General features: G+C 30.2%; 2 protein-coding genes across 2 annotated transcripts in view; both read right to left on the bottom strand.

Moving 5' to 3' along the window:
* LOC142318141 (uncharacterized) overlaps nt 1-4,351 on the bottom strand; it is a 48,001-nt gene extending 43,650 nt beyond the window's left edge. Inside the window, exon 1 of the mRNA XM_075354681.1 lies at nt 4,207-4,351. Within this exon, the coding sequence (XP_075210796.1) occupies nt 4,207-4,347 (141 nt within the window). The 5' untranslated portion in view covers nt 4,348-4,351. The remainder of the gene's footprint in view (nt 1-4,206) is intronic.
* Nucleotides 4,352-5,556: 1,205 nt separating this feature from the next.
* Dhc98D (Dynein heavy chain at 89D) overlaps nt 5,557-12,059 on the bottom strand; it is a 392,049-nt gene continuing 385,546 nt past the window's right edge. Inside the window, exon 81 of the mRNA XM_075354119.1 lies at nt 5,557-5,703. Within this exon, the coding sequence (XP_075210234.1) occupies nt 5,557-5,703 (147 nt within the window). The remainder of the gene's footprint in view (nt 5,704-12,059) is intronic.

Genomic DNA, 12,059 nt, shown 5'->3' with positions numbered 1-12,059 from the left:
AAATTCATCAGTTTTTATTCAAAATGTAATTCTAAGCAATGTTTGTTTTGTAAGTTAAACCACCATTACAATAATCTAAAGAATCCTTAAATTTGTCCAACAATGAACGCAGAAACCTTTTGGGGCATAATAATCGTTGTTTTATTTGTTTAAATAAAGGTTTTTGAGTGTTACTCAAAAATTTTATGTACGATTTGTACTAAAAAACATAATACACTCGTTCACATGGAAAAAATTAACGATTCTAATTTAGATAGCAATAAGCCTGAAAGCAATACCTATTATTTATTTAATAATCAGTCAAATGAAAATACACTACTTCTATCAATAGCCATATGCAACACCAATGACATATATGGTAATCATCACTCATATAGAATCTTATTAGATTCTTGTAGTCAGGCAAACATTTGCACATATAAATTCATTAAAAATCATTTCCCCATTTCAGGCATAAATAACTCATTATCTCAATGCAAATAGTGTTACACTTATATTACACTCTCGATGTTAGAACTTTTCATTCAAAATCAGGCTGTGTGAGGAGATTATGATGAATGGCTACACGCGAGGCAATATGACTATCGACCTGGGCAGTCGCTGCAGTCGACGCGGTGACGAGGATTGTGGATGCAGCAGCGGTGGGCACTTGGAGGACATACAAGATTCCGGTGGTGGTACTCCTCGACGTCCGCAATGCCTTTAACTCCCTTAGCTGGGACACCTTCCGAGCGCTGAGGGAGTGGAGTGTGAGCGGCTATCTTAGGAGGATGTTAGAAAACAATGTTAATGGAAGGGAGCTGGTATACAAGCTTGGTGACAGTGATCTCTGGTTCCGATCAACGTGTGGGGGTGCCCCAGGACTCCATTTTGAGTCCCCATCTAGAAATATCAAGTACGATGGGGCCCTCCGATTGCGATACCCGGGGGGGGGGGGGTGTCACGCTTATCGCCTACGCTGATGATTTAGTCCTGGTGGTGGTGGCAAAGACCTAAGAGTAGGTGACGCGTGCCACAAATGCCGCTATCGCGATGGGCGTTGAGTGGATGGCCGGAGTAGGGCTCCATCTGTCCTGCGATAAATCTCTGTTTGTCCCAATGGCGGTAAGGCGGGGGTTGGTGCCCTTCCCGATGATAGAGGGAGCGATGGTCCAATCATGGTAGGCCGCCAAGTATCTTGAGGTGTGGTAAGACCTTAGGCGTTCATACACTTGTCACGTCCGGGTGGTGAGTGAAAAAACTGCGCTGACTGTCAAGAACTTGGTTAAGTTACTAATGAACTTTGAAGGACTCTGTGCGTAGAAGAGGAGACTGTACGCACATGTGACGACCTCTGTTCTCCTCTATGACAAGAGAGGAGAACCGAGTGGAAGAGAGCCATGGCGGTAGGGCATATGGAAGCGAGGGGATGAGAGACAGCTTCGTACGTAGCTGCCGTTCGCCCATGCTCGCACAGGTGGGCGGTGGTGATGAAGTGTGGGGACTCTCATGCCCCTGAGCTAAAAAACTAAGTCCTGTCAGAGCTGCCCCTTCAGGGGTGTCCCCATTAGAGGCAAAGCACCAAAGACTGAGTCCCAGTTGCTGGAGGCCGGGAACAGAATAGCCGGGCCTAGCATTTCCCTCATCTGGCGATTAGAGGCGAAGGCACCTCCCAGAACTGTTTAATAATTAATTGCAGGTCCAGTTCCAGGAGGCAGGGTAAAAAAAATTGAATATTATAATAAAAATAATTTGAGATATAATCAAAACAAAGACTTTTTATATCAATGAACCAGTGAATAAAATAATACATAGAATAATTTAAATCCAACCAAGGTAGCAAAAATTAAAAATTTAAATTTAAACCAAGGTGGCAAATTATTCAACAGACCCTTTACACTATGTGTGTTTCATATCCCTTGACAAGTCTTTCTTTAGTCGACCAGTCTTGACAAGTCAATCTGTTTTGACAAGACTACTCTTCTGACTATTTTGTTAGTGTTTTAATAAGGAAGGGAAGAATCTTTTCTTTTTTTTATAGAATAGGGCTAATGACTATAATAATTGATGCCCTTAAAAATTCAAAATAAAAACTTTAAAGAGTAATAATTTTTTTAATTAAAAAATAATTTAATTCAAAAATAATAAATTTTCACAATGTATAACTGTGTCCTTCCTGATATATCATTAAATTAAAATGGCTGCTATTTTGAAATTTTTGAAGATGACGCTTTCAAAATTTTTTATTTTGTAGAATAAGACACTAGTTTTAGATTTGGCAAATTTAATTGAGGTAAATTTACCCATTTCTGAGAAATAATTTTTTTGTCAAAAATCACAAAATGGCATCAATAGAAAAACAAGGTAAAATAGGACTTATGAACCTATATGAACCTTTTTGCTCATTTTGGTCTTCTGAATAAGTACCTGAAGTTCGGGGAATAAGTCCTGGAACATCTGTTTATGGTCTTATTTATAATTTGGCATAAAACTAAATAAACAGTCACAGTCATTTATAACAGTCCCTATATGTATTGATGCTAACCTCCCTGTACCATAATTTTTTCTTATCCTTGATCCTGTCTTCCCTGAGACGGTATCATAGCATACATCATATTGCCACACTGATTTTGTTAGTAGGGCCATGTTGACTGTTAAAGATTAGAACAGCTGTTTCCTAGGGGTTGGTGGCTTTATCTGAAAGCTTGTCAGGGATTCTTGCCCTATCCTAGGGATAAAAAGCCTATTAGGCTTTACCCCTAATAATGGCGACCGTTAGGTAAACTCAGACCTCTCAATCAATCAATTGGTGACAAATAGGTTATGGCAACTGCTTGTTTCATAATTTGCCTGTGCCATGTTTTTGCTGATGAAATTTAATTATCAATAATTTAAAATGTATGTACATAAATAGAAAAAATGCAAAAGTTGCTCAACTTTTGAGATATTGACTGACCTCTTTTACTAGTCAAAATTTAAAACTGACTAATTGAATAAACTTTTTCTTTTTAAGATAATTCTAATTTTAACCCTTTTATATTAGCATAAAAGTTTCAGAAACATTTAATAAATTTTTTTAAAATCTAATATGTATATGTGATTATATAACATGAAATAAATTTAAAAATATACTTAAATTAAGGTTTAATTTTACTGTTTAAATGCGGTAACAAAAAGTTAACTATTTTTAATTGATAAAAATTGAACACCAGAGCTTCAGGCTATAATCTAAAATGTTAAGGGATAAAATAAAAACAAATTTTACATGATAATGTGTTTTGAGAAAGTCTCTCTGTCACTCTACTCTACTAGGAAGTAGAGTAATAGAATAAGTAGTTAACTTTTTAAGCAACATAATGACTGCATAAAAGAATTAGCAGAAAGAATCAATTTCATGGTAGAGACCTCCTTGAATGAAAACAATTTTTATAAACTCCATTAATCAGAAAATCTAACAAAAAAGACATATATATATAGTTACATGATTCAGTGAAAAAAAATTTAAAAGCCAATTTTTCATCTTTACTTATATCATCCCCTACTGATTCAGTATTCTGATTATAGATATGAGTCAAAAGTTGAACTTAAATCTAATGATCATTTACAATATCTGGGCTACTTTTTATAGGGAGGGATGGAGGGGAGGGAGAGAGAGAGAGAAAGGAATTCATTGGATTAAGAACATTCTTAATGTTATCACAGATAACTTTTAATTAATAACAAGGTGGTAATTTTACCATGTATAAGCTGTCTTATATTTAGATAATGTTGTTCGATGGAATCTACTAACCTGTTATATTAACAATTATACCCTAATTTACAGTGAGAAAACCAATGGTAACCTGGGATCACCAAAGCACAACCGTGAAATGAAACTTTTATATAAATGAAACCTTTTTGTGCCAGCTGTCATAAATTAATAAGTTTTATTAAAAAACAGTTTCTTAAATGCGTTTAATAACAATTCTTTTTTTTTGTTGATTATTTAATGCTGTTTATTTTTAGCTATGACCAACCAAACTACTCTTCTAACCAAATTCTAACCAAACTACTTTCAACCAGTGTTTTACAAACTTGGTAAAATATAAAATTATTTTATGAATTCCAAAGCTAGGATCAAGCACCCATAACAGCAAAATTTTATTAATTATAAATTAATATATTAATTTGAATATTAATAATAATAAATTTTATGAATGTATATAAATAATAACTAATATAACATACCCATGGTTCTCTTTGTTTAGTTTTTGTTTCACAAGGTCTGCTAACAAGTATAACTGATAGAACAATGTAAAATGGTAATATTGAATGAATGAGGATTCTTATCCTGTATATGAAACAAATTGACTTTATTTGTACAAACATCTTCTCCCATATTCATTGTGTTATGTAATAATAACATATAATGAGTATTAGCAACTTTTTAAATTCTTAAATTGATGTTATCAATAATTCACATAGATTTATAATAAACGTAGAACATTATCATAAATTGCATCTAATAATAGTAAATTGTAATAATACATATAAACTGATAATATTTAATTCAGATGTGCCTAGATTTCAGTTGGATAAAATTATGTTATTTCAAAAAAGGAAAAAAAATACTATAAATATTGTTCACACATGAATATAAAGAATAATATATGTGTAAACTGTACAAAGAAAAGTGAAGAAATCTGTCAATAAAGAAATTACTAATAAAATAATTATATTATTTAAAAAAAATAATAATTGTTTAAAAAACAAATGTTGATTATAATAATTTTTTATTTATGAAACCAAACCAACATTTCCTAAAAGCAAGGCATAACTCCATGAAATGGTTTAGAAGTATAAATAACTTGTATTATACATTACAATTACTGTTATAAATGTAAATTTTATTAAAATTGGTGAAGTTTTAAATTACTTAGAGTTTGAAGTTTTATTAAATTAATGTAATAAATCTTCTTTTTTAAGATGATACTGATTTTCTTTAGTTCTTTTCTTAGTTACTAACATGTTCAAATTCAGCACTTAGTTATGAATAGATTTAATTGGAGATTGCTCAATCAAATCAGTGATGGCAACACATGTTTGTTTCTTCTTTCATCTATTACATGGCCTGTCTTTAACACTGCCAGAAGCAAATATATGTTTCTCCTGAACAAATACTTTTGCTTTAAAAGGTAGGTTTACAAAATGTATTCATTATTTGGGATTGTTTGCTCCGTACATTGTTACTTTGCATCCAAAAACATGTCCCCAAACACTTTTTGACACTGTAATTGTGTAGCTTTTAAAGGTTTTTAAGCCTTTTGAAAGAAGAAAGCAAACGAGTTGTTTCTTAGTAATCAAATATAGTGTGACTTTCAAAACAATAGCACCATGTTAACTGCAGGGAGGGGTTCAAAGATTTCTCAGACATAGAGCATGTTACAGTTTTCTAACTAAATAATAAACTAAGTTTAGTCTATTAATGGTTATCATGAAAAAATAAATAACAAAAATACCAAAATTATTTTATTAACAAACAAATAAATAAAATATTTAAAAATTATAATATAAATTGTGAATCCATTTACATTTTTTTTAATCTTGATTAAGAAGAAGACAAACACCTTGCAAAATCCAATGACTTGAATGTTTAGTTGATCTTAAATCAGCTTCAAATACTAAGCCGACACCCATAGCATTACGACGTGCTGATGTAGTGTAAACTGGTGTTCTAAGTGTATTCTGTAACAGTAAATAAAAAATTATACAGAAAATATAAAAAATATTATACAATACAATAAAGCAATGAAAGTTTTCTGCGAAAGCAATGCCAAATCTTAGTTATTATGCTATATTATTGATAATTAAAAGAGAACAATTTTTAGAATTAGGACATAGCAATAAGTCTTATAATAAAATAAGATTGTGTAACCACACATATATAAAATTAAATACATTGATAATAAAAACTACTACTATTTATGATGATAATCCTTACAATAAAATATGGTTAAAATTTAAAATTATGCATATTGGAAAAATTAATCCCTTTCCATTAAAATATTTATCAACACCAACCTGGATATTAAATGTAAACACTAAGGCAAATAAGTTAGGATATAAGTCTTGAAGATTTTTCTAAATTAGAAATCTGCAATTGTGACATTTCTTCAGGATTGGCATTATCTAATTTGCCTTTAAAAGTCTTTTTAAATGAAGATAGCCAATGACAAATGAAGATTCTTCAATGTCAGTTGCATAAATTTCCTGCAAAGATGGCGCTCCTGTAGGGATTTCATAGGAATTCAGTCTGCGTAAATGTGTTAAGAAGGAGAATCTGCTGAGAAACTCAATATAGATAGTGATTCATTTGATCTAGTCCAAAAGAAGCTTACTAAGAATCATGGTCTGTATTTTCTTCTTCCTCCTCTTCTGGTTCAAATGAGTCAGGTTCATCAAAGAACTTCCTTTTTCTTGATCTTTTAAGTCTGTCTTCTACACTTTCACCATCAAATTCAGTTTCAAGAACAGTTTGGAGGTCATTAGTTTTTTTTCTCTTGCCATCTTGAAGAAGTTAAACAGACCTTTCAGTTCATCCACAAATGCAATCAGAAATTTTGACAGCATCATAAGATTTATGTGGTATGATTTTATCTTTTCGGATGAATGATACAGCCCATAATGATGAGAATGTCACCCCCATAACGATGGCATAAACAGAATTTCAGTGCAAATAAGTTTTTTTAAAAGCCCTTTGGCCTTGTTTTTTATTTTTCCATTTTAATCTTGGCTGTTAGTCATGCTTTTGAGAGCCTTTGTAACTGCCTAAAAATCTCTGTTGAGACTTTTGCATGCTTCTTCCTTGGCATACCATCTTGTTAATCTCAATGATTTTATGGAGAGATTCTTATCACGAAGCTTGAAAAATCATTCTAGCAAGTTCCATCAATCGGTAGTAAGAAAAAAAATTGTAGAGGCCTTGTAACAAGTCAAAGAATGATTTAGAAACATTACAGCATTCTGCTGCACTATATCCCACCAAATTAAGGGAGTGGGCAAAGGATGGTACATAAAGTATCAATGAATTTGCATCTTTTAGTCTACTTTGTAATCCAGAGTAGATCCCAAACATATTTGAAGTGTTAACAAACTATTATCTGTGTCATTTCTTTATATAAACCCATGACATTCAAAATCTGAATCAACAAATTCTTTTCCTGTTTGACCTTTAAAATCTACAAAGTGTTCTTCAGGATATCCAGACTCATTCACAACCCTTATGTTCAAAATTCCCTTTAATTTTTTCAGAACAGCGCACACAAAAATCAATTGTGGCAAAAAAAATTATTAAAAATTAATTTGTGAAAATTTTTTTTTTTTGCTATTATAATCATATGTATCAATTATACAATATATTCATATAAATGTATACATATTTAAACATAAATAATTAGGTACTTGTTTTATTTAAAATTTTTTCATAACTCTTTGTTTTCTGTCTTTCATAGAAATCCATTTGCTATAAACTTCATTTACATTACCTCTTGACTATTGGCTAAACATAATTAAGGTCACCGAAGTGTCCATTTTCAAGTCTGTTTCAGTGTTTTGTTTTTATGATATACAGAAAATCCATGTTTGCAGTCTGCACTGGGTGCTTGAAAAGTTCCCATAATGTTATATAGAAAGGAAAGGTTAGATAATTCAGGGTTAATTTGGACAAAGGTATCACTAAACGTCTTGAACAATCCTAGTTTAGTTTTCACTAGAATTTAAATTTCAATTCTGAATATTTGTTCAATATTTTATCTAAATCAACGTTTTTATTTGCCATAAATTCTAAATATTTTTTTTTTGGAAAGCTGTTTTATATTTTGCTTTCTGAAATCAAGATTTTTTCTAAATTTATAATAATTTTATTATCATACGATTGCCAATTTTTTAATTCTTCATTTGGAAATCTGCTCTCTACGTGAACAAATATGTTCAATAAATCAAATTATAGCTAACTTAATGCATCAACATCATTTTTACGTTCTGATAATTTTTTTTTACATTGTCACAAGATTTTGTGTCCCAAATATTGAGTTTTTACTTTATTAATTGCAATTTTTACATACTAATGAGTATCAATAATTGTTAAATCACTTTTTTGTAGGTATTTGCATAAGGATGTAAGCTTGTCAAATACTTCTCCAAAGCAAATATTGCTACCTGATATTGTGAATTTTTCACAATGTTTACAAATGTGGTCATTGCATTGCTATCTGACTTTTACAATACTCATTTAATGTATCGTAATTTTTTACTAAAACACCGATTGCGAAATATCTGGATAACAATCTAACTTCATTTAATGGTTAAAATGATACATCATGCTCTTAACACTCAAGCTAATTCTTTGAAATTTTTCTTTGTGATGCTAGATTGGTGAAACATTGTCTACCCAGTTCTAATAAAATTTTCAATATCCTGCATAGGTACATTTTTTCATGCATCATCTAATCCTAAATCTTCCCTATGTGCTAAACATTGTTGTTCAGTTAAGTGTGGTATTTCTCTTTTGAGAATTGCTGCTACCCCATTTTTCTTCCTGAGCATAACACTGGATCCATCACTCATAAATATTACAATTTTTTGTGAGATGATATCCAGTATTACTTAATTTCAGTATAACATATAAAACACCATAGCTAGGGCCACTGACAGTAAATCGTTGATTTAGTAGTAACAATAAATAAATGTCTTTTGTAAACTCTAAACTATAACTAAATAAAATGTTTTTATTGTGAATAGTAGTTATAAACTCCCATAAGAAAGTCACACTGTATGCAACTATACAGTCTCAACTAAATATACTCACAATGCTTCTACCCATTATCTCAATCAACCTGTCACAGATTGTAGATGAAAGGTTAAATAATTTATCTTGATCAGGGTTTCCATGTTTATCAATGTGAGCTTTTAAAAAATCATGTAGTTTCCATTATTAGTGGAACCAAACAGTTCATCTTTTCCACAGTTTACTGTCAACGATTATCATTCACTCACTCTGTAAATTTGTTTTCAGCTTATGAAAACATTGTATGTGCTTTGTCAAGCACATCAACAGATTCCAAAGGAAAATGCTGAAGTGTTAGCATGTATTTTCACACTGGTTGGCAAAGTGGACAGTATAAAGTAAGAAATTGAATAATTTGGGTAATATAACATTGAGTATATAATAATAACTACAATATAATAATAACTATAACATTGGGTATATAATAATAACTATAACATTGGGTAATATTTTAACATATTTAATTAGCATTGTATCTTTATATCATTATTTTTTGTATATTGGCATTTTATTTTGTCAATGTTCAATGGTCTTTACAAAGTATTAGCTATGTTGGAACTATCATTTGTAGAAACCAAAAACAAGAACTAATTTAATTTCGTTTTGAATAAATTGTTATAAAATTATGAGTGTTTTGTCTTACTAATATTTTTTCCCCCCATGAAACATGTTAATGTGTTTAGTGGCAACACATTTAAATAAATTATAAATATCAAATTAGTTGTATAACATAACATTAGTTGTATAATTTAATCATTAGATAATTAAACAAAAAGTACACTATCTTGATTTCTTACCTTTCATCTAGAATTAGATTTAAAATTACCCTATTGTATATTTAAAATTTATTATAAAAAAAATGAATTCTTTGAAACAAACATATTCATAATATGTGTTAAGAACATTCTAAGAAGCTCTTAGTAAAGTAATTAAAACTTTGCTCAAAGTTCGATACCACACTTATTTGTACTACTGTTTAAAATGGTATGTTTACAACAACAGACAATGGATGTCACTACTCTTAGTAATTGTCTGAATAGAATGACAATCTTTTTAAACCCAGAATAGAAATAATTAAGAAACCAATTTCACATTGAATATTTTCATCAAACTTAAAAGTGGTAAAAACATTACTTGGTTGGTTCTAATCAATATTTTTCAATTTTTTTTTAATTTCCTTTATAAGACAATTATGCAATTTTTATAAGACAATTCATTGTATGATAGCAATTCTTTAAGCATGTATTTCTCCACCTCCAGGCTACTACTAATAGCTTAATTAATTTTTAATAGGTTAATTATTTTTTCAAATAATACAATATAAAAGTTAGTGCGAAAAAATGTCAAGCATTCTGAAATATGAACTAGGAACCTTCCTTATAAATGGTAACACCTAAGTATGTGGTGCATTCAAAATATAAGTGACCTTTTTTAAAAAAAAAAAATATTGAATATTTACAGCATTATACAATTAATCTCCTTCAGAGAATTCTCCTTCCCATTGTATACATTTTTCCAACTTGAGTTTCACAAGTGCGGCTCTGGCATGCACATTTTGATAACACTTTCAAGGCATTCTGAAAGTTTTCTTATATGAACTCTACTTTTAAATACATGCCCAATTTTACATACATTTTAATTAGGGGCTATGATTGTAATTTCAGTGGATGAAGGATGACACTGAGCAAATTTTTTGTATAAAATTTACTAATTATAAATGATGCAAGGGTTGCTGCATTGTAATAGTGAAGGAAGCACATACCTGTTTTGTTAAAGTTCAGATCTCTTCTTTCTTACATTTTTATGGAGATGATGACCTCTAGGTAGTAATGGGCACTTCTTTGTCAGCTCTGCAGATCTTGTATTATTGTACTCATAGTGAAAAACATCTTTGATGTCAAAAAAAATGAATATCGCTTTTCATGATAGAGTTTCAGAATAATTTTGGCAGTGACAAGATGCATCTCTAATTTTTTTGTTAGGATTTCATGAAATGAACCCATCAAACTCCTAGTCTCTTTTGCTATCTCACAAAACATTGAAAATCGACTCGATATCACCAAATTCTTCACTTGGGCATCGTGAATATGTCAGTTGATATCAATGGACTTTCCTGAGAAGTATCATCTTTGATAGGTTCTAGACTACTTTTAAAACCTGAATCACTCACAGCATTATGTGTGGCTCAGAGAGTCCTACTTGTAAGTCTCTTTATACTTTCATAAAATTTTTGTCAAGCTTAACACAAAATTTCAGAACAACTCTTTATTCATGTAGGTAACTCATTGCAAAAATTACTTAAGACACCAAACAACATATTCATCGAATGTATACTGTAAAAACTAATCGTACACAAAAACACACACACACAAATGGTACAGAATTTTTTGTTAGTTCCTGTTATGCAGTGAGGATCAACTGCATATCTAAAATATTTTGTTTTTTAAATAGACATAATAAGCTACAAAAAAAAAAAAATATATATATATATATATATATAAGAATATATGTAAAAGGGGAAAGTAATGTAAAAAGATATGAAGTGACATATCTAGACAACAAAAAAAGGTGAAAATGAATTTCTCTTGAGGTATTACTTAAAAATTAAATACATCATATTGTTTAAGAAAACAAGGAAGGTTTAAAAGAATAATAAGAATGGCATGCTACACAATGAACAATGATAGATAAGATAATCTAATAGCAACTTAATTTAATTTTGTGTTGAGATGTTAAATTAAATTTTGACAGCTAATCTACTTGTATGATTTTGTAAAATAATTTCACTGCCACAACTATATGTAGCTTCTTACTTGTATCTTTCCCACTTTATGAAAAATTGTATTTACTATAAGGGACATACAGCTATAACATCAATATGATCTTGTAAAATAATCTCGCTACTCTAACTGAATGTAGTTTCATACTTTTAACTTTCACAATTTAAGAGAATACTACATTTTTTCTGAAGGTATTGTTGAATAACAAACCGCTTTGGTTCAATATCTTAGTTAAATGTCATTATTCTACATAATAAGTTCGCTGGTTCAGAATCAAAATAAATAGTCATTGCTCAATCTGTTTAAATATAAGTTTAATATGTTATAATGACCATTACATGTTTCATATTTGAAGTTTTATGTTTAAAATGAATAATGCATTGTAGATGATGACTACATTAAATATATAATTAGACTGCACAATACAATAATTAATAGTAATATTATAAAAGTTAGCTGGTGAAATAGGCCAAATG

This window comes from Lycorma delicatula, chromosome 1 (assembly GCF_047948215.1).
Source record: "Lycorma delicatula isolate Av1 chromosome 1, ASM4794821v1, whole genome shotgun sequence".
Taxonomy (NCBI): Eukaryota; Metazoa; Arthropoda; class Insecta; order Hemiptera; family Fulgoridae; genus Lycorma; species Lycorma delicatula.
This window is presented reverse-complemented; position numbering and strand designations above follow the sequence as displayed.